This window comes from Urtica dioica, chromosome 3, assembly GCF_054948205.1.
Source record: "Urtica dioica subsp. dioica isolate 48M chromosome 3, U.dioica_male_clone48M_v1_H2, whole genome shotgun sequence".
NCBI classification, from domain to species: Eukaryota; Viridiplantae; Streptophyta; class Magnoliopsida; order Rosales; family Urticaceae; genus Urtica; species Urtica dioica.
Genome location: NC_142758.1, coordinates 31,552,268 through 31,574,959, shown reverse-complemented (window position 1 = coordinate 31,574,959; position 22,692 = coordinate 31,552,268). Strand labels below are relative to the sequence as shown.

The window sequence follows — 22,692 nt, the reverse complement described above, 5'->3', positions numbered from 1 at the left end:
ATGTCGTATAAGAAGCAAAGGAAATTTAAAAGAAATGGACAAAAAACGAATATAAATGCTCAAAGCTTTTATTAATAATCGAAGAAATTACAAATCAGAAGATGGCGGAATGCCGGAGTCAACAAGGACGAACTCGGGGAAATAGAGAAATAAGAGATCGAAAGTAAGAATATCAGCTTGCGTGTGCGAAATTTTACATATCGGCTTCTATTTATAGTAGAGGCTGGTTTGTTGAAGTGGACACGTGTTCGTCAGTTCGGTTCTGCCACGTCGCTGGTCGAAGTTATCTCAGATCCGATCTTCGCGACAGAGTCTTCTATCTGACCGTGACCGATTCCTCTCGCTGGGTCAACTCGGGCGGCTCGTCCTTCTTGTGGCGAACTGGGCTCCTTATTGAGCTTGGGTCGAGCTTCAGGAGTCAAGCTGGGTCCAGATATGTCCTTGAGAGCTGGAGTGGGTTTGCTGTTGGGCTTTGGTCGAACCTAAGCCCAACTTAAATGGTTTTTATTATTTTTAGAAAATTGATTTTTGATCCCCACAATTATCCCCCGAGTATTTTGAAAAATATTTCAAACATTTTGAAAATACTTGAGCAAAATTTTCGAAATCCCGAAATAAAATTGGGGGAAAGATTCGAATTTTCATTTTTGGCGCGTGATGCGTATTTCCGGAATATTTTTGACACGTGGCGCGAGTTCAGCCACGCTTCGTCAGTCAAAATCGAAGTATCAGCCGCCAGTTGAGATTTTATATTATTTTAACGGACCGAATATTTGATTTGAGGCGTAATCATTAGATATTCTCGGAATTCGGTTTTAAAATAAATGGTTATAAATAAGAGTAATTCGAAGGGTCTTATAATTTCACATATATTCCGAGCGGCTTTGGCGAAAATGTAACTTCTCATTCTCTTCACTTTTTCCGAAACACTTTCCTCTCTTTTCTCTCAAACATTTTTTGTTTTCCGTGACTTCGGCTTTAAATTTCTTCATTTCGCCTGGCGAACTCAAGCTAAATTTTATTTTCTGAGCACTTCGTCCTTAGTTTTGGCAGCGAACCTAGACGAAGTTCCCATCTTCGAACACTTCGCCATCAGTTTTTCTTCTTAGTTTAAACTTTCTAAAATTTCGATGTCTGAGACTCCACAGCCAGGACCCAATCCTTTGGGTAATGAGGACATCCTCATGCCTTCGGCCGTCAGGAGCTCGGATCTTTCGAGCATCCGCCATAAGTACCAAATAGCCCCCGAGATCGGGCTTCTTCTGCCTCCACCTCTCGCTACAGCAGATACCTTAGTCGAAGGTTTGGTTGGAGTCGTGCGGACTTCGGTTCCCGATCCACCCCCTTCTTTTCGACTTCGTCGAGGCCCTGGGGTTAACTTTGCCCCAGATGTGCCCCAACTTTGTTTGAATGGTCATGGGTCTTGTTGTCGCTCATTTTTGGACAACGATTTAGAATCCTCAAGCGGTTAGACCCAAGGCCGGACCAAGTGGTCTCGCTTTGGCTTGAGCGTGTCGTACCCGGTATCTCGAGTCTTCCCTTAGTTGTAAATGACCCTTGAGTTCGTCCAAGCACCTGAAAAGGAAGAAAGAACACGTGAACTACAAAGGGGAAACAGAGAGGGTGCCTCTGTTTACCTCTCCGACGCTCAACATTAGTGGGATTGAGGCGGAGTGTAGAGGTTTTAGAGGGTGAGAGGCCAGAGATGAGCGAAACGAGTGAAGTATGAGTTCGACAGCGTTTCGGGACTAAAAAATGGATTACCTTTGGGAGAGGGCGGACCTCTCTATTTATAGGCGACCAAGGGGTGTTTGGGGAACTCCTTGGCCGAGTGAGCCTCTTGGGTCGGCCATTGGCTGAATGAGTTGATCGGCCATTGAGTGGGGAGCTCGGGCTGGATGAAGGTTCACTCGGCCATTGGCCGAGTGAACTGTTGGGAGGTTCACTCGGCCAATGGCCGAGTGAACTTGTAAAGGATAAGCTTTTGAATCTCGCCGTTTGTAATTTACGGTTAATAAATGAGCTTTCGTGTGTTACAAGTAAGTTCTTGAATGAATTATGGACGTTGAAGTTAGAGAGTTAATTTAAATTATTTTAAGGTAATGGAAAATCTCGGAATAAATAAAGGATTTATCGAGTTCGTCTCGAATAATAAATTATTTTCCGAGAAAATATGCCGGAATTTAATTTAAGAAATAAATTCTCAAGGATGAGAATTATTTCTGAGAAACCTTAAATATATTTAAATTAATCGAGAACGAACGAGGAAAGTCTCGGTTTGAATCATTTAAATTAAAAGTTCGATCGGGTATGGTTTTAGTCACAAAATTTTGTGACAAGGACGTAATAGTCACGTTTTTGGAGCTATTTGAAAATAAAAATGTGAGTTTGGGGGTTGATTTAAGAAGATGGAGGAAAAAATGGGTTTGATGAATAAATTCATTTTCTTTCTTCTTATCCCCTCTTTCTCTGATCTTCTTCTTCCTTCTATTATGTTCCTTCACGTGCAAAATGAGAAATCTCCTTCTCTTCTTCTCTTCCTCACCCGCGCGATACTCAGAGCAAGAAAAAAAAAAAAAAAAATCTTCAGACCACCACAACCGGGCCATTTCTCTCGGCCGCTCAACCCACCTCACAACCCTCTTCTCGTCTCATCTTCTTCCTTGCTCGCGCTCGTCCAGCGCCTTCAACCTGAGCTGAGCTCCGTGTGCGCGCGCCTCGCCGAGGAGATCGAGCGACCGCCGCCGAGCCGCCGTGAAGCTTGAGCCGCCGCGAGCTAGAGGGGACTCCGGTGAAGAGAAAGGTGAACTCCGGAGAGTGTAATTCCTCCAGAAACAAGGTAAAATCTTTTTACCCAAATTGAATTCAAGAGTTAGGGTTTGACGAAGTGATTTGGGGATTTCGTGTTCTTTGATGATTTCTGAATAATTAATTGTGTTTAGTTGTTATTTGAGCTTGATTTTGAGGTTTGAATTCGAATTTGTTGGGTTTTGGTTTGGCCGAATGGTTTTCTTGCTGAATTTCTCTTGATGTGGCCGTGAGTTTTTTTCCAGCCGTGAGTTGTTCTTCTCCTTGTTTGGCCGTGTGTTGTGATGTTGAAACGTGTGGTTGGCTGGAGATTTTGTGATGGTATGTTGAAGTTATTGTTGTGTTCTAAGTGTGAGGCTATGATGAGTTTTGGTGAGTTTGGTTTCTTCGTTTTGGTCGTGGAAATCACCTTGGCCGTGAGACTTGTTTTGGGTATGTGATTCATTTTGATTATCGTGTGGAATGATTCTGAGCCTCGGGTCTTAATTCTTGGATTTGGTTAACGTGATTGAAGAAATGGCATGAATTTTGGGTTTAGGAATTTTAATTGATTATTGTGATTTGGTTTGGAATTGGTTTGATATGAGAATAGAGATTTGAGAATTTGATTTGAGAATTGTGATGTTTCGTTCCGATTTTGGTTCGATGGGTTCGTTTTTGAGATTGAAATGTGAATATTATGACAAGTTTTGTGATTTGAGATGAGTTGTTAGTTTTGAGTTCAATTGGGTTATTGAGTTTGGAATTGAATTTTATTGACAAGTGATATGATTTATTGACATGTTTGAGATTTATGACAAGTTGGATTTTGGTGACAAGTTATGTATTAGTGGTTTGATTTCAGATTCTAAGTCGAGTCGGGTGTTGGATTTGTAAATTGACTCGATATTCGTTTTTATTTCATAGCTCAGTTACAGATAAGAGAGAATCGAGCGAGAGCCGGCGGAATTGAACACGTTGAAGCCGGAAAAGTAGTGAATTCAGAACAGATTTTTAAAGCTCGATCTCACTCGTGAGTCGTTTATCGCTTTATAGCGTTAGACTCGAGTCTTGATTTTGGATTTGAGATTTGTATTCAAGGATTATCAATTATTCAATTAAGAGATGTTCGAGAATTTAATTTTGGTTAATTCATTTAGAATTCTCGGTTTGTACTACTTTCGGATTATTTCTTTAATTTATTTAAGACTCGTTAAAATAATGATTCGGATTTTATTTCGTACTCATTCTCTGGTACGAATTCGTACGAGTTTTGAATAAGTTTAAATTCCGAAAAGCCGGGAAATAAGTGAATTAAATTCTCGAACCCCTGAACCGGCTCGCATGAACCCCGATAAGAACTTTAAGCTTGTCATCACCTCCTGGATCATTGACTAATGAGTTTTCAACTTTGGGTTTTCGTTTCTCGACGCTTTAGAATGTGTTAACGCTCCAGGACGTGTAGAGTCTCGGGAAGCGTGAAAAGCAAGGAAACCCAGGAAGTCAACCAATTTTCAGACGATCTTTTCCGGGTAAGGGTGGAGACTTAAGTCAACTACATACCAAGGAAATAACCCTGTTTACGTGCATTATTGCTTGTTAGTAAACAAGAATAGGAAAAGCTTTAAAATCGAATAATCTCAAAGATTAAGGCTTCGGCCGCTTTTCCTGAAAACTTAGCGTGAGTTCGCTCAATAAGTTCAAACGTAAGATTTGTGAAACCCCGCCTTTGTTATGTGATATAATCATTCCTTAGGATTTGTGATTGACCCGTTAGAACGGGGGAGACAGGAGAGCCGTGTTTAACTCTCGAATTCAAATCGAGGGTAGAAGTACCGGGAGTCATATCCCGAGTCTTCAACCTAAAACACTAACGAGCATAAAAAGGGAAATGAAATTTCTTTCAAGATTTATCCTGAGTCGCTCTCCTGTAAGTAGCATAGGTGTGTACTCTGAGTGCAGCAGAGTACCCGAACCTTAAAGAATTGTTGTGTCGATGGTACCAAAATGAATTGAACCCTGACGGGCTATGAAGGCCTGGGGGATGGCGCTGAGTACTCATTTATCGGGAAGTCGACCAAGATCTTGATGCCAGGTTATGAAGACCTGAAGAATGCACCTTGACGGGCTATGAGGGCCTGGGGGTTGCGCCGACGTCGAATGAAGTTGGTACCATTAGTGGATCCCAGACAGATGTTAAAACTCTTAGGCCGCCGGACGACTGCTGCTCGAAGTCTAAGGCTGGTCTCTTGTTGTTCTAGAGGTTATAGCGGGGGATGTGTGTAACCTTAAAGACGACAAGTACTAGTTAGAGTGTGCACACATTAGTCATGCTCTAAAACTTGCTAGATTTGCATCCATGCATTCTTATGTGCTTGTTTGCACGTCACATGTTATCACATGGCATTTAGTCGCTTTATTTTCTAAGTTAGACTCCCACTTGCTGAGTCAATCGACTCATAGTTTTATGACCCTTGGTAATGTAGAGAAGGGAAAGACGGCGATGTGAATAACAGAACTGAAGACGAAGACCGGACGTGTATCTCTTGACCTTTGGGCTAGTGGAGACTCACTCGGGATCAACCTCTTCTATAGTTATAACTATATTTTGTTGAACCCCTTCCGTAAACTACGCTCCTAAAACTATCTCTTGTAATTATACGATAACCCAGGAGAGGTTATGTAAATATTTAGAGTCGTAGTGAGACTCAAAGTTTGAATTGAGAAAAACGAAAAATTTACCCAGGTTTTTAAATAACGGCTTATAATACTTATATGATATCGTATTACGTTTAACATAAGTATTATGATTATTTGATTCGGTTTATGTTGATATGAGATATAGTATTATATTGATGTTGTGACTTATGACGTAACCCACCGTCGCGGCTCGTGAACCGGCGACGAGAGGTCGCGAGTCGTGACAGGTTTTGCGGTATCAGAGCCCAGGTTTAACCTTTCCTGTAGACTTGAAATACACGTTTCCGGTACGGATTGCGGGATCATGCTGAGCTTACTGTTGCCCTGTTGTTGATATGACGCAGATAGTTAGTAAGTAGCGACATGATTACCCTTTTTGAAACCCATCTGACTAAGCCTCGGGAAATGCTAGTCTTTTTCTGGGAGTCTATAAATTTGTGTAGATAGCGATAGTTGCCATGTGACGTGTAAATAGTAAAGGCATGAATGCAGGTTGGATATATCTTTTGACTTGATGAGGATATGAGAAATGTTTATGAGATCTCGTTTTGAGTTAGGATCGTGTGTTGATATGTTTTCTTTTCTCGCATTCTCGATGTTGTGACTTGGATTTTAACCATGCCCTCTTCCATGTGTAGAATTGAGCAGGCATGGGGCCTAGACGAGACCCGTCTAATGCCGAGAATGTTACAGCGGCGGACCTCGCGGAGATCAGATGCACGCTAGAGAGACAAGCTGCTGACGCGACCCAAAGAGATGAGATGAATCGGAGGTTCGCGCAGCAGCTGGAAGAGCAGAATCACACGATCACAGAACTCTTAACGAGGCTGAACGCGCCACCTCAACAGCACCCAGCACCTCCAGTTCCAGGAGAACGACAAGAGAATCCACCGCCAGTGCATGTGGATCCTCCTTAGGAGCTCAATTTCCAGATTCCTGACGTCGTTCCTCCTGTGAGCGAGCCGGTATACGAGAGGTTTCGAAAGCAGAAGCCTCCGACGTTTGACGGCCATGGGGATCCAGCTGCAGCAGAGAATTGGGTCAAGAAAATGCAGCAGATCTTCAACTACATGCAGCTGTCTGATACCGAGAGAGTGGCTTGCGCTGTGAATCAACTGGAGAGTGAGGCTAGGGGCTGGATGGAAGTGATGGCATCGTCTGAGGATGTCCACTCAATGACGTGGGTCCATTTCCTCAATCTGTTTCACGGGAAGTACCTGAGTGAAGCTAACCTGTCGAACAAGGTACGCGAGTTCATGAGCCTACGACAAGGTTCAATGTCGGTATCAGAATATACGACAAAGTTCGACACGTTAGCCAGGTTCGCTCATTCCCTAGTCCCTATTGATCAGGCTAGAAAGATGAAATACATGCACGGGTTCAATGTGGATATCGTGAGCCAAGTGGATAGCGGCGATGATGGACCTCGCTCTTACGCTAACGCTGTGCAGAGAGCTTTGCGGATTGCCGGTTGGCGCGAGGGTGATCGAACTCCTGCACCAAAACCAATTGATGCGACACCTTCTGAAGCTGCGGGCCTAAAGCGGAGCGAATCAAGAAAAAGATTCAGATCCCCATCAAGATGGGAGAGTCGGCCGCAGCGAGGAGACGGAATGAGGTCCCAGCAAGGCTTGAGTTATCGACATCAGGGAAGTTCTGGAAACCGATCACAATCGCTGAACCAGAGCAGAGGACGTGAAGATAGCGGACTTTCAGGGCCGCCTAATAAGAAGCCTAGGACCTCTGGAAGCAATCAGTCGCTCGTGTGCCGAAGGTGTGGCAGATCGCACGAGGGAGAGTGTTATGCTTGTGCGCTGATGTGTTTCAGATGCGGGAAAGAGGGTCATCTGTCTCGGGTATGTGAGAATCCAGAAGTGAAGACCCCTGCACCCAAAGAGCAGCCGAAAGCCAATGCCAGAGTCTTCTCCATCCGTGAAGATGAAGTACGAGCAGGGTCGCCCACCGCTGTCACATGTCAGATTTTCGTGGATTCCTTCTCTGCATATGCATTGATAGATTCAGGAGCCACACATTCATTCATCGCATCTAGGAAGTCTGACCAGTTAGGTGAGCATTAGAAGGAATTCTCGTACCCGTTCGTTACGGCTACGCCTTCTGGAGAAAAGTACCAGTCGTTATGCTGCTATAGAGATGTGCCTATCCGAGTTCATGATCGGATAATGAAAGCAGACTTGATAGAATTGGAAATGGTGGACTATGACGTAATCCTCGGAATGGATTGGTTAAGTACCCACCATGCAATCATAGATTGCCGAAAGAAGTCGGTTCTGTTCCAGAACCTAGGACTTGGACCACTGTAGTTCCAAGGTTCCTCTCGAAAATCGAGTTTTCCGATCGTATCGGCGCTAAAGGCTGTGAAGATGATGCATCAGGGATGCGCTGGTTACCTTGCAAGTGTGGTAGACGTCACGAAGATAGTCAAGCCACAGCCGTAGGAGATTCCAGTTGCTAGAGATTTCCTTGGTATTTTTCCTGAAGATCTTCCAGGTCTACCTCCTGGTCGAGAAGTTGAGTTCAACATAGAACTCATTCTAGGTACAGCTTCGATATTGAAAGCTCCATATCGTATGGCTCTGGCGGAATTAAAAGAACTCAAGATGCAACTATAAGAGTTGCTTGACAAAGGGTTCATACGACCGAGCCATTCACCTTAGGGAGCGCCTGTCTTGTTAGTTAAGAAAGCAGATGATTCCCTACGGTTCTGTATTGACTACCGTGGGTTGAACAAAGTAACGATAAAAAAACAAATATCCGTTGCCACGGATCGACGATCTTTTTGATCTACTGTCAGGAGTGACGGTGTTCTCAAAGATTAACTTGTGTTCGGGATACCAACAGCTGAAGGATTACGAGACCTGGTATCCTACCCATGATCTAGAGCTTGCTGCAATAGTGTTTGCGCTCGAGATATGGCGATACTACCTGTACGGAGTCCATTGCGACATCTATACAGACCATAAGACGTTGACGTATCTCTTCACTCAGAAGAAGTTGACACATGCGCCAAGGACATTGGATGGAACTCCTGAACGACTACGACTTCGATCTGCACTATCACCCTGGTAAGACCAATAAAGTAGCAGATGTTCTGAGTCGTAAGTCTGTAGCGTCCTTAGCAAGTATGATAAAACGTCTCTTCATTTGAAAGATGATGTGCAGCAGCTAGAGCTTCAGCTAATCACGAGCAGGTTAGCCGCTCCTAGCGTACGTCCAATACACCTTGAGCAGATCAAAGATGGTCAGTACGCAGACGAATATCTTCTTGCGAAGATGTTTGAGGCTCAAAATGGTAAAGAGGGTGACTTCAAGTTGGACGAGAACGAAGTTGTAAGGTGCAACAGAAGAGTTTGTGTGCCGTCCAACGTGGAAATTAGGAAGCAGTAGATGGAAGAAGCTCACGGGACACTGTATTCAGTACATCCAGGTGTGACAAAGATGTATCAAGACCTGAAAAAAAAGTGTATTGGTGGCCAGGAATGAAGATAGACGTAGCTGAGTTCGTCCAAAAGTGCCTAACTTGTCAACAAGTTAAGGCAGAGCATCAGAAGCCAGCTGGAATGTTGCAACCACTTGAGATTCCACAGTGGAAGTGGGAGCAGTTAACGACTGATTTTGTGTCAGGGTTGCGAAAAACCACAACTGTACACGACTCAGTCTGGGTCATTGTTGACAGATTGACCAAGTCAGCTCATTTCCTGCCCATCAAAACCACTCACACCATGGATAAGCTCGCTGAACTCTACAAAAAGGAGATTGTACGTCTTCATAGGGTTCCTAGCTCGATTGTTTCTGACCGTGATGCTCGCTTCACATCCAGGTTATGGAAGAGAATACAAGAGAACCTGGGAACTCGGTTGAAGTTTAGTACTGCTTTTCACCACCAAACCGATGGTCAAAGCGAACGAACGATCCACGTATTGGAGGACATGCTTCGAGCTTGTGTTTTAGAATTCCAAGGCTCGTGGAGTCGTTACCTCCCGCTAGTTGAGTTCTCGTACAACAATAGCTATCAGGTGACAATTGGTATGGCGTCGTATGAAGCTTTGTATGGGCGGAAGTGTCACTCTCCAGCTCATTGGGATGAAGCTGGTGAGAGCAAGTTGTTGGACCTAGGATGCTAGAGCAGACCATAAAAGCGGTTAAGATCCAAGCTCGAATGAAGACGTCACAAAGTCGTCAGAAAAACTACGCTGACAGGCGTAGAAGGCCTCTTGAGTTTGGAAGCATGAGAGAAAGTTTTTCTAAAGACCTCACCCATGCGAAGAGTTATGAGGTTTGGAAAGAAAGGAAAGCTCAGTCCAAGAAGTATGTGTTTGACCCTTCGCATGTTCTACAAGAGCAAGAGGTTGAGATCTCTCCTGAAGTCGGATATGAAGAGCCAGCTGTAGCGATTCTTTATTGCAAGGATAAAGTTTTAAGGAATAAGACCATTCCTTTGGTCAAGGTTTTGTGGAAGAGGCATGCTGTGGAAGAAGCTACATGGGAGCTCGAGAGTGAGATGCAAAAGAAGTACCCTAGTCTGTTTTAAGTTTCGAGGACGAAACTCTTTTAAGGGGGTAGGGATTGTAAATGATAAGCTTTTGAATCTCGCCGTTTGTAATTTACGGTTAATAAATGAGCTTTCGTGTGTTACAAGTAAGTTCTTGAATGAATTATGGACGTTGAAGTTAGAGAGTTAATTTAAATTATTTTAAGGTAATGGAAAATCTCGGAATAAATAAAGGATTTATCGAGTTCGTCTCGAATAATAAATTATTTTCCGAGGAAATATGCCGGAATTTAATTTGAGAAATAAATTCTCAAGGATGAGAATTATTTCCGAGAAACCTTAAATATATTTAAATTAATCGAGAACGAACGAGGAAAGTCTCGGTTTGAATAATTTAAATTAAAAGTTCGATCGGGTATGGTTTTAGTCACAAAATTTTGTGACAAGGACGTAATTGTCACATTTTTGGAGCTATTTGAAAATAAAAATGTGAGTTTGGGGGTTGATTTAAGAAGATGGAGGAAAAAATGGGTTTGATGAATAAATTCATTTTGTTTCTTCTCATCCCCTCTTTCTCTGATCTTCTTCTTCCTTCTATTCAAGGATTTAAATATCGGGGGAACCGGACGAGAACCGGTCCGGTTCCCCCTTTTTGGAGCTCCCCGGCACCGGAACCACCAAAACCGGAAGTTTCCGGTGGTTCCGGGGGAACCGGACCGGGATCCGGGTAGGAACCCGGTTCCCACTTCCTGGTCCGGTCCAATTAAAAAAAAACAAAACCGGGTATAAATACCCGGTTTACCTAAAAAAATCATCATTTGGGACGGGAAGAAGGAGCTCAAAAACCGCCGCGACCCAGACCAGATTTGCCAGCTTCTCGACCGGATCCCACCGTCTCGCCCAGTTCCCGACGCGCCGAAGGCCAAATCTTCACAGATCCCGCCGGTAATCCCTTTCCCGGTCCACTTCCCGGCCAAATTTTATTTTTTGATGATTTTGAGTTTAAAACTTGAAATTTCTTGAAAATTTTTGAAGATTAAGTATAAATTGATAGTTGTGAACTTAAATGTAGTGTTGATTTAAGGTTTGTGTTCATGATTCTAATTTTTTATAATTAATCCGAATTATTTGGTAATTTTTTGATTATTTAGTGATGATTAAGGTTATGATGAAGTGGTTTATTGATTTATGAAGAAATTTTGTGACTTGTTTTTAATTTTAGAAATTTTGTGTTGATGTTTGTAATTTTTTTGGATTTAATCCGAATTATTTGATAATTTTGTGATTAGTTAGTGATGATTAAGGTTATGATGAACTTGTTTATTGATTTATGAAGAAATTTGTGACTTGTTTTTAATTTTAGAAATTTTGTGTTGATGCTTGTAATTTTTTTGGATTTAATCCGAATTATTTGATAATTTTGTGATGATTAAGGTTATGATGAACTTGTTTATTGATTTATGAAGAAATTTTGTGACTTGTTTTTAATTTTAGAAATTTTGTGTTGATGTTTGTAATTTTTTTGGATTTAATCCGAATTATTTGATAATTTTGTGATATTTTGTAAATGTTATTTGTTCATTTGTAGATTACAAGTTGCAAGAATGTCGGCCCCCGACCCAGCTAGGAAGTATTGCACACCTATTCCCGGAAAAAGTAGCGGCCACCAGTGCATATTTTGCGAGCACATTATGGGAGGTGGCGGCATCACGAGAGTGAAAAACCACCTAGCCCATGTAGACCCAACGAGAAGTGTCAAATTCTGTGAGAAAGTCCCTCCTGAAGTGAAAACAAAGATGCAAGCTTTACTTCAAGGCAATGTTGTAAAAAAGAAGAACAAACAGTCGTTGGAATCTACGCTTCGCACGACATTGACTAAAAATATTGGCGTGGAAGAATCAAACGAAGAAGACTACGAAGCGCAATTACGAGCAGTTATGAAGAGGTCAAGACAAGAGGCGGCGCAGACGGAATGAGAGGCTCGGATGATGTCGGGGCCCAGCAGTGGTTCTCCGGCAAAATCTCCACCAGCTGCTCCATCATTATATAAGTCAGCGAGTGCGAAGCAAACAAAAATTGATGAGATCGTGGATCCGAAGAAGAGAACGTGGCTCGGAAGACACATAACAAAATTCTTTGTTCACGAACATGTGCCGGCGAGTAAGGCCTCGCATGAGTTCAAAAACATGATAGCGTCCGCTCAAAACCTGGGTAATCCTCAATTCGTGATAAGTAATTTTATTTTGATATTGTCGAATCGCATGTGTTCTTGAAACGTTAACATGATGTATATTGGCATATTGCAGGTCCAGGCGTTCCTATACCAACTCCGTATGAAATTCATAACAATTGTCGAATCGCATGTGTTCTTGAAAAGATACCGAGAGCACATTATTCATACATCAAAACCTCGCCGCAGCGATGTTTTGGTTTCGCCGCGGCGATATAAAACACGCCGCGGCTAAGATACAACGTCGCCGCGGCGGGTTTTTTAAAAAATAATCAGAAAGCTTCTACAACGGATTGTCAAACCGTTGTAGAATCCCCTCGCCGCGGCGCAAAACCTACGTCGCCGCGGCGTGAATCTCACCGCGGCTCAGTATAATTCCCGCCGTGGCGACGTGATTCTACAACGGTTTGACAATCCGTTGTAAAATGATGTCACCGCGGCGCGGAACGTACTTCGCTGCGGCGAAGTATAATGTCCGCCGCGGCGAAATGATTCTACAACGGGTTGAAGATCCGTTGTAGAATATCTCGCCGTGGCGAGATATATACTTCGCCGCGGCGAGGTGTTTGAAAATATTTAAAAATTACACAATGGATTCAAACCGTTGTAGAAGCTTCTACAACGCTTAAATATCCGTTGTAGAAGCTTAGTTTCTACAACGGATAATTAAGCGTTGTAGAAAGCTGTTGGATTCTACAACGGATTTTTAAGCGTTGTAGAATCTTCTACAACGCTTGAGAAGCGTTGTAGACTCATTCTACAACTGTTTTTAAGCGTTGTAGAATTCTAGTTTTGTAGTAGTGCAAGTACCTCGATATGGAGGTTGCAGACGCGGAGAACTACCTTGAAGAACAAAAGAAGCGGTGGGTAAAATACGGCTGCACCATACTCACTGATGGTTGGACGGGGCCGACCAGACCGAGCATCATAAACATTATGGTTTATTGTGCTGGTGCAACGGTGTTCTTAAAGTCCGTTGATGCATCAAAGCATACGAAAACAGGGGAGTACATCTACGGAATATTGAGGTCAGCGCTCAAAGAAATCGGAAAACAGAATGTCGTCCAAGTTGTGACCGACAACGGTTCGAACTACAGGAGTGCCGGGTTAAAATTACAACGCAAGTACCATGTGTACTGAACACCTTGCGCCGCACATTGTCCAGATCTGATGTTTGAAGATATTGGGAAGAGAGATAGTGTTAAGCAAACTATCAAAGCTGCGAGGGATGCGACTAAGTTCATCTACAACCACGGCACTGTGTTGTCCAAGTTACGGGAGACATCCCCAGGTGAAATCATCCGTCCCGGCGCAACAAGATTTGCCACGAACTATCTAGCTCTCAGAAGTCTCCGAGAGAAGAGAGCTGCATTGAGGACGATGTTCAGTAGTCAATGGTGGGATGATTCCACATTGAGTGCAACTCCTACAGGTACATCCATATCCGAGACATGTTTAAATCCCAGATTCTGGCATTCGGTGGACGAAGTGTGTGCCATATTCGAGCCGATGTACACCACTCTTCGATTAGTGGACACTGAGGTGCATCCCACGATGGGATTACTATTCTACGTCTTCCACGAGATGAAAAAGAAGTTGGAAGCGATGAGTGGGAAGAAATGGGTTGTCGACATCGTTAACCACAGATGGAGTACTCAAATGGAACATCCACTACACATTTAAGCTTTCTTCCTAAATCCAACGTTGCTGTTTAACCCCGATATAACCATGAACAATACTCACATGGCCGCTGTCACTAAGGTTTTCGACTTCTCGCATCCGGATCTTGATGGGTCAACTCTTGGGAGAGAGGTATAAAACTATAAATTGTTACAAGCTATATCACATTCTGAATATATGAGTCTTATTTGATTTTCTAATTACAGTTAATCGCATTTCGAGATGCTCGAGGGGACTTCTCACAAAGAAGTGCTGTTTCGGCACGAGGCACCCTTTGTGCAAGTAAGCTTGTGAGATGAATTGTATGCATTAACTATGTCATGGAATGGTAAGAAATTACATGATATGATTTATTTCACATGATTGCAGGTGAGTGGTACAGGAGCTTTACGGAAATTGGACCGACTTTACAGACGTTGGCCATTCGAATTTTGTCACAAACTTCATCTGCCTCCGCTTGTGAGAGGAATTGGAGTACATTTGCCCTCGTCCACACAAAACAAAGGAACCGTCTAGCGTACAGCAGACTCGAGAAGCTTGTTTTCTGCTCGTACAACATGAAGTTGCAGCTCCGTAAAGCAACTCGGATTCACGACAACAACCTCAACCCGATGGATCCTTTGGATATCATCGAACGAGCTTTCGAACGCTCGGGGAATGACAATGAGGGAGACGACGAAATGCTCCGCTGGATTGACGATGTTCACATGGACGACGTCAACCAGAACCCGGATCCGGCAGTAGCTGAAGCGGCTCGAGAGCATGGAGTTGATCCGGAGCGAGTGCTGAACGAGGACGTCCAACCTCAACGCGGATCCGGAGACAGTTCGGATTCAGATGGCGGAGGTTCAAGCCGTAGATCAAGCGGAACAGGTGGAGGTACAGGTGACGGTGGATCAGGGGGAGGTGATGGAGGTTCCTATCGGTCTGGGGGATCCTTTACTACTGGAGGCACCTCATTTGGTGATGTCGGCGGTGCTCAACTCGGATACGCACCATCGCAAGAAGATTTCGATCGTCTTCATCACCCTGCCTTTTTTGATTCAGGATACGGGCGCGGAGGTCAGGGCGGAGGTATGAATGATGCCATGTCATTTACGTTTATCAATAACATTGATGACTAGTCCTACAACTTCGGATCGGTATCAATTGGTCCTCAAGGCACAGAGTCATCTTATGATGACAGATCTTCCAGTTACAACTACCAGGACTCCTATGCATCAAGTTACGCTCCCGAAACGGTGCAACCAGTTCCAGGTTATCCCCTCCACTCCATGTCTGTTGGTTCATCTCAGTATGAGTACGACTATCACTTGAACAGGTACTTTAGTGCATATGCTCATTATATGACTTGGTATGATTACTGTATGACCGCTGCATACGGTCGCTTTGAGTAGTCATTTGTATCCCTCCTATGTTGAATTTGTTGAACAATAGTATTTGGTGGATTGTGTTGAACTTTATCATTTTGGTTATTAAACTTACTTTTTGTTGTGTTTGTAATTTCGTATTGTGTTGAAACATTCTACACTATTTTTAATTTTATGAATTTTATCCTACGTACTTTGAATTTTTTTTGTATATTTCTTTTATGAATTCCCCTCGGTAAATACGGTATTTGACGGTATTCCTCTACGGTAACGGTAAGTTCAACGGTACCGGTTTCCTTTTTTTTTCTCGCTTCCCCCGGTATTCCTTTAAGGTACGGGGGGTTACCAGTAAATTCAAAGGCTCGGAACGGTAACGGTAACGGTAACGGTATATCGATCCTTGCTTCTATTATGTTCCTTCACGTGCAAAAAGAGAAATCGCCTTCTCTTCTTCTCTTCCTCACCCGCGCGATACTCAGAGCAAGAAAAAAAAAATCTTCAGACCACCACAACCGGGCCATTTCTCTCGGCCGCTCAACCCACCTCACAACCCTCTTCTCGTCTCATCTTCTTCCTTGCTCGCGCTCGTCCAGCGCCTTCAACCTGAGCTGAGCTCCGTGTGCGCGCGCCTCGCCGAGGAGATCGAGCGACCGCCGCCGAGCCGCCGTGAAGCTTGAGCCGCCGCGAGCTAGAGGGGACTCCGGTGAAGAGAAAGGTGAACTCCGGAGAGTGTAATTCCTCCAGAAACAAGGTAAAATCTTTTTACCCAAATTGAATTCAAGAGTTAGGGTTTGACGAAGTGATTTGGGGATTTCGTGTTCTTTGATGATTTCTGAATAATTAATTGTGTTTAGTTGTTATTTGAGCTTGATTTTGAGGTTTGAATTCGAATTTGTTGGGTTTTGGTTTGGCCGAATGGTTTTCTTGCTGAATTTCTCTTGATATGGCCGTGAGTTTTTTTCCAGCCGTGAGTTGTTCTTCTCCTTGTTTGGCCGTGTGTTGTGATGTTGAAACGTGTGGTTGGCTGGAGATTTTGTGATGGTATGTTGAAGTTATTGTTGTGTTCTAAGTGTGAGGCTATGATGAGTTTTGGTGAGTTTGGTTTCTTCGTTTTGGTCGTGGAAATCACCTTGGCCGTGAGACTTGTTTTGGGTATGTGATTCATTTTGATTATCGTGTGGAATGATTCTGAGCCTCGGGTCTTAATTCTTGGATTTGGTTAACGTGATTGAAGAAATGGCATGAATTTTGGGTTTAGGAATTTTAATTGATTATTGTGATTTGGTTTGGAATTGGTTTGATATGAGAATAGAGATTTGAGAATTTGATTTGAGAATTGTGATGTTTCGTTCCGATTTTGGTTCGATGGGTTCGTTTTTGAGATTGAAATGTGAATATTATGACAAGTTTTGTGATTTGAGATGAGTTGTTAGTTTTGAGTTCAATTGGGTTATTGAGTTTGGAATTGAATTTTATTGACAAGTGATATGATTTATTGACATGTTTGAGATTTATGACAAGTTGGATTTTGGTGACAAGTTATGTATTAGTGGTTTGATTTCAGATTCTAAGTCGAGTCGGGTGTTGGATTTGTAAATTGACTCGATATTCGTTTTTATTTCATAGCTCAGTTACAGATAAGAGAGAATCGAGCGAGAGCCGGCGGAATTGAACACGTTGAAGCCGGAAAAGTAGTGAATTCAGAACAGATTTTTAAAGCTCGATCTCACTCGTGAGTCGTTTATCGCTTTATAGCGTTAGACTCGAGTCTTGATTTTGGATTTGAGATTTGTATTCAAGGATTATCAATTATTCAATTAAGAGATGTTCGAGAATTTAATTTTGGTTAATTCATTTAGAATTCTCGGTTTGTACTACTTTCGGATTATTTCTTTAATTTATTTAAGACTCGTTAAAATAATGATTCGGATTTTATTTCGTACTCATTCTCTGGTACGAATTCGTACGAGTTTTGAATAAGTTTAAATTCCGAAAAGCCGGGAAATAAGTGAATTAAATTCTCGAACCCCTGAACCGGCTCGCATGAACCCCGATAAGAACTTTAAGCTTGTCATCACCTCCTGGATCATTGACTAATGAGTTTTCAACTTTGGGTTTTCGTTTCTCGACGCTTTAGAATGTGTTAACGCTCCAGGACGTGTAGAGTCTCGGGAAGCGTGAAAAGCAAGGAAACCCAGGAAGTCAACCAATTTTCAGACGATCTTTTCCGGGTAAGGGTGGAGACTTAAGTCAACTACATACCAAAGAAATAACCCTGTTTACGTGCATTATTGCTTGTTAGTAAACAAGAATAGGAAAAGCTTTAAAATCGAATAATCTCAAAGATTAAGGCTTCGGCCGCTTTTCCTGAAAACTTAGCGTGAGTTCGCTCAATAAGTTCAAACGTAAGATTTGTGAAACCCCGCCTTTGTTATGTGATATAATCATTCCTTAGGATTTGTGATTGACCCGTTAGAACGGGGGAGACAGGAGAGCCGTGTTTAACTCTCGAATTCAAATCGAGGGTAGAAGTACCGGGAGTCATATCCCGAGTCTTCAACCTAAAACACTAACGAGCATAAAAAGGGAAATGAAATTTCTTTCAAGATTTATCCCGAGTCGCTCTCCTGTAAGTAGCACAGGTGTGTACTCTGAGTGCAGCAGAGTACCCGAACCTTAAAGAATTGTTGTGTCGATGGTACCAAAATGAATTGAACCCTGACGGGCTATGAGGGCCTGGGGGATGGCGCTGAGTACTCATTTATCGGGAAGTCGACCAAGAGTCGCACCCGATCTTGATGCCAGGTTATGAAGACCTGAAGAATGCACCTTGACGGGCTATGAGGGCCTGAGGGTTGCGCCGACGTCGAATGTAGTTCGTACCATTAGTGGATCCCAGACAGACGTTAAAACTCTTAGGCCGCCGGACGACTGCTGCTCGAAGTCTAAGGCTGGTCTCTTGTCGTTCTAGAGGTTATAGCGGGGGATGTGTGTAACCTTAAAGACGACAAGTACTAGTTAGAGTGTGCACACATTAGTCATGCTCTAAAACTTGCTAGATTTGCATCCATGCATTCTTATGTGCTTGTTTGCACGTCACATGTTATCACATGGCATTTAGTCGCTTTATTTTCTAAGTTAGACTCCCACTTGCTGAGTCAATCGACTCATAGTTTTATGACCTTTGGTAATGTAGAGAAGGGCAAGACGGCGATGTGAATAACAGAACTGAAGACGAAGACCGGACGTGTATCTCTTGACCTTTGGACTAGTGGAGACTCACTCGGGATCAACCTCTTCTATAGTTATAACTATATTTTGTTGAACCCCTTCCGTAAACTACGCTCCTAAAACTATCTCTTGTAATTATAAGTTAACCCAGGAGCGGTTATGTAAATATTTAGAGTCTTAGTGAGACTCAAAGTGTGAATTGAGAAAAACGAAAAATTTACCTAGGTTTTTAAATAACGGCTTATAATACTTATATGATATCGTATTACGTTTAACATAAGTATTATGAATATTTGATTCGGTTTATGTTGATATGAGATATAGTATTATATTGATGTTGTGACTTGTGACGTAACCCACTGTCGCGGCTCGTGAACCGGCAACGAGAGGTCGCGGGTCGTGACAGGTTTTGTGGTATCAGAGCCCAGGTTTAACCTTTCCTGTAGACTTGAGATACACGTTTCCGGTACGGATTGCGGGATCATGCTGAGCTTACTGTTGCCCTGTTGTTGATATGACGCAGATAGTTAGTAAGTAGCGACATGATTACCCTTTTTGAAACCCATCTGACTAAGCCTCGGGAAATGCTAGTCTTTTTCTGGGAGTCTATAAATTTGTGTAGATAGCGATAGTTGCCATGTGACGTGTAAATAGTAAAGGCATGAATGCAGGTTGGATATATCTTTTGACTTGATGAGGATATGAGAAATGTTTATGAGATCTCGTTTTGAGTTAGGATCGTGTGTTGATATGTTTTCTTTTCTCGCATTCTCGATGTTGTGACTTGGATTTTAACCATGCCCTCTTCCATGTGTAGAATTGAGCAGGCATGGGGCCTAGACGAGACCCGTCTAATGCCGAGAATGTTACAGCGGTGGACCTCGCGGAGATCAGACGCACGCTGGAGAGACAAGCTGCTGACGCGATCCAAAGAGATGAGATGAATCGGAGGTTCGCGCAACAGCTGGAAGAGCAGAATCGCACGATCACAGAACTCTTAACGAGGCTGAACGCGCCACCTCAACAACACCCAGCACCTCCAGTTCCACACGTTTAACATAAGTATTATGATTATTTGATTCGGTTTATGTTGATATGAGATATTGTATTATATTGATGTTGTGACTTGTGACGTAACCCACCGTCGCGGCTCGTGAACTGGCGACGAGAGGTCGCGGGTCGTGACAGAACTGCTAGAAGGTTAACTCGGCCAATGGCTGAGTGAACTGCTGGAAGGTTCACTCGGCCATTGGCCGAGTGATATGCTGGAGGGTTCACTTGGCCAATGGCCGAGTGAACTGCTGGAAGGTTCACTCGGCCATTGGCCGAGTGAACCTTTGGGTCGGCCATTGGCCGGCTGAAGGGTTCGGCCGGCCAATGGCCGAGTCAACCTTGGGCCGGCCATTGGTCTTGGCCGGCCAAGGGCCGAGGCAAGGTTGGGCCAGCCACCAGTTTGGGCCGGCAAATGGCCGAGGCAAGGATTTGCCGCCCGATGGCAGTCCGAGGCTTCGTGCCGGCCGTGCGGGTCGAAGTGACGCCTTTGTCCTCGTCGGTCCGAGACGGGCCGACAACATTAGCACCTCGAGTTTCCGGTCGAGAGTGGGTCGAGTGGAAACTCAGTACTTGAGCTGACGTGCGAACCCGGGATAAACGCTCTCGAGTTTGTGATTGCGCCGTAGAAGGGCTTTTAATGCATCGCGAGGGAATGCTTTGGTGCGTCGCGAGGGACATCCTTTGTGCGTCGCGAGGGACGGCTTTTGTGCGTTGCGAGGGACGGCTTTGGCGCGTCGCGAGGGGCTGCCTTTGTACGTCGTGAGGGACGGCTTTGGCGCGTCGTGAGGGACGGCCTTGGCGCGTCGCGAGGGACGGCCTTTGATATCTTTCGTTTTGCGTGTCTTATGTTCTCGACATACTATCGTAGTCGATTTGCATGGTTTTGTCGGTGAGCGTCTTATTTTCTCGACCTACCAATGAAGGCGTGATCGATTTGCACGGCTTTGTTGTGCGCGGCTTATTTTCTCGACCTACCAATGAAGGCGTGATCGATTTGCACGGCTTGGGCCTCGTGGGGCATTAGTGCCACATTTGTGTGACCAGGTTTTCCGTGGACGCTGGCTAGACCAGTTTCGTTCGGCGGGCGCAGGCCTTTGAAACCCATTTGTGACTCGCTGCCTATTGGCGCACGAGCTGGGCGGCGAGCGTGACCGCACCACCTCATGAGCGCGGTATCCTTGGGAGCGCGTGTCATGTGATATGCGGGGTTAGGTGTAGACTTGATCCCCCGGCGAGTGTGGCACCGTAGTGCACTGGTCGCGTTTTCGGGTTGAGTCTCTTGGGTCGAGTCTTGTGCCCTTGTGAATGCGACGCCATGGCGCGCGCGTCACGTTTAGTGACTCAATTGGCCCATTCTTTTTCTCACGAGAGCGTCGTGGAGCGAATTTTGGTGCGCCGCTAGGGGCGACATAAGCATGTCGTTAGGGACAGTTTTGGTGTTGCTCGTATGAGGGCACGCAGATTTGTCATCAAGACTTGCGAGTCTATCAATTATTAGTGAGTCAAGAAGTCGTGCATGTCTGACATGGGGACTTTCAAGTCGAAACTCAAGGAATAGACCCGACCTGAGGAGCCACGCGTGAGGTCGACACGAGGGTTGGTCATGTATAGAGTCAGCGAGAGGACTTATCAGTCGACTCGTGGATTCGGAGCTCGACTCGAGGGGTGAAATCAACACGAGGAGTCATGTAGAGTTGGAACGAGGAGTAGTTAGTTGACTCGTGGACTCGGGACTCAACTCGAAGAGTAAACTCAACTGGAGGAGCGAACTCACCTCGAGGAGTCATGTAGAGTCGGTACGAGGAGTAGTTAGTCGACTCGTGGACTCGGGACTCAAATCGAGGAGTCATGCGTAGAATCGACACGAGGACTTATCAGTCGACTCGTGGACTCGGGACTTAACTCGAGGAGCGAACTCAACTCGAGGAGTCATGTGTAGAGTCGACACGAGGACTTGTCGGTCAACCCGTGGACTCGGGACTCAACTCGAGGAGCGAAATCAAATCGAGGAGTCATGTGTAGAGTCGACACAAGGACTTATCAATCGACTCGTGGACTCGAGACTCAACTCGAGGAGTTATGTGTAGAGTCGACACGAGGACTTATCGATCGACTCGTGGACTCGGGACTCAACTCGAGGAGTGAACTCAACTCGAGGAGTGATGTGTAGAGTCGACACGAGGACTCATCGGTAGACTCGTGGACTCGGGACTCAACTCGAGGAGTCATGTGTAGAGTCGACACGAGGACTTATCGTTCGACTCGTGGACTCGGGACTCAACTCGAGGAGTGAACTCAACTCGTGGAGTCATGTGTAGAGTCGACACGAGGACTTATCGGTCGACTCGTGGACTCGGGACTCAACTCGAGGAGTGAAATCAACTCGAGGAGTCATGTGTAGAGTCGACACGAGGACTTATCGGTCGACTCGTGGACTCGGGACTCAACTCGAGGAGTCATGTGTAGAGTCGACACGAGGACTTATCGGTCGACCCGTGAACTCGGGACTCAACTCGAGGAGTGAACTCAACTCGAGGAGTCATGTGTAGAGTCAACACGAGGACTTATCGGTCGACTCGTGGACTCGAGACTCAACTCGAGGAGTGAACTGAACTCGAGGAGCGATCTCACCTCGAGGAGTCATGTATAGTCGTCACGAGGAGTAGTTAGTCGACTCGTGGACTCGGGACTCAACTCGAGGAGTCATGCGTAGAGTCGACACGAGGACTTATCAGTCGACTCGTGGATTTGGGACTCAACTCGAGGAGCGAACTCAACTCGAGGAGTCATGTGTAGAGTTGACACGAGGACTTGTCGGTCAACCCGTGGACTCGGGACTCAACTCGAGGAGCGAACTCAAATCGAGGAGTCATGTGTAGAGTCGACACAAGGACTTATCGGTCGACTCGTGGACTCGGGACTCAACTCGAGGAGTGAACTCAACTCGAGGATTGAATTCAACTCTAGGAGTCATGTGTAGAGTCGACACGAGGACTTATCGCTCGACTCGTGGACTCGGGACTCAACTCGAGGAGTCATGTGTAGAGTCGACACGAGGACTCATCGGTCGACTCGTGGACTCGGGACTCAACTCGAGGAGTGAACTCAACTCGAGGAGTCATGTGTAGAGT

The 22,692-nt window shown here is 44.6% G+C and overlaps 2 protein-coding genes and 2 long non-coding RNA genes across 4 annotated transcripts; all 4 read left to right on the top strand.

The window, feature by feature from the left end:
* The first annotated feature begins 2,304 nt into the window (after nucleotides 1–2,304).
* LOC149402566 (uncharacterized) lies at nucleotides 2,305–4,023 on the top strand. The gene is made up of 2 exons (XR_016296213.1): nucleotides 2,305–2,839; nucleotides 3,715–4,023. It is a non-coding gene; the product is annotated as an uncharacterized LOC149402566 (long non-coding RNA).
* Nucleotides 4,024–13,043: 9,020 nt separating this feature from the next.
* LOC149402565 (uncharacterized) lies at nucleotides 13,044–13,910 on the top strand. The gene is made up of 2 exons (XM_089608437.1): nucleotides 13,044–13,311; nucleotides 13,393–13,910. The coding sequence occupies exons 1-2, from the start codon at nucleotides 13,044–13,046 to the stop codon at nucleotides 13,908–13,910; spliced, it is 786 nt and encodes a 261-aa protein (XP_089464563.1).
* Nucleotides 13,911–13,948: 38 nt separating this feature from the next.
* LOC149402564 (uncharacterized) lies at nucleotides 13,949–15,031 on the top strand. Its single transcript, XM_089608436.1, has 3 exons — nucleotides 13,949–14,039; nucleotides 14,114–14,189; nucleotides 14,277–15,031. The coding sequence occupies exons 1-3, from the start codon at nucleotides 13,956–13,958 to the stop codon at nucleotides 15,029–15,031; spliced, it is 915 nt and encodes a 304-aa protein (XP_089464562.1). The 5' UTR covers nucleotides 13,949–13,955.
* Nucleotides 15,032–15,703: 672 nt separating this feature from the next.
* LOC149402563 (uncharacterized) lies at nucleotides 15,704–17,212 on the top strand. Its single transcript, XR_016296149.1, has 2 exons — nucleotides 15,704–16,028; nucleotides 16,904–17,212. It is a non-coding gene; the product is annotated as an uncharacterized LOC149402563 (long non-coding RNA).
* The last annotated feature ends 5,480 nt before the right edge of the window (nucleotides 17,213–22,692 follow it).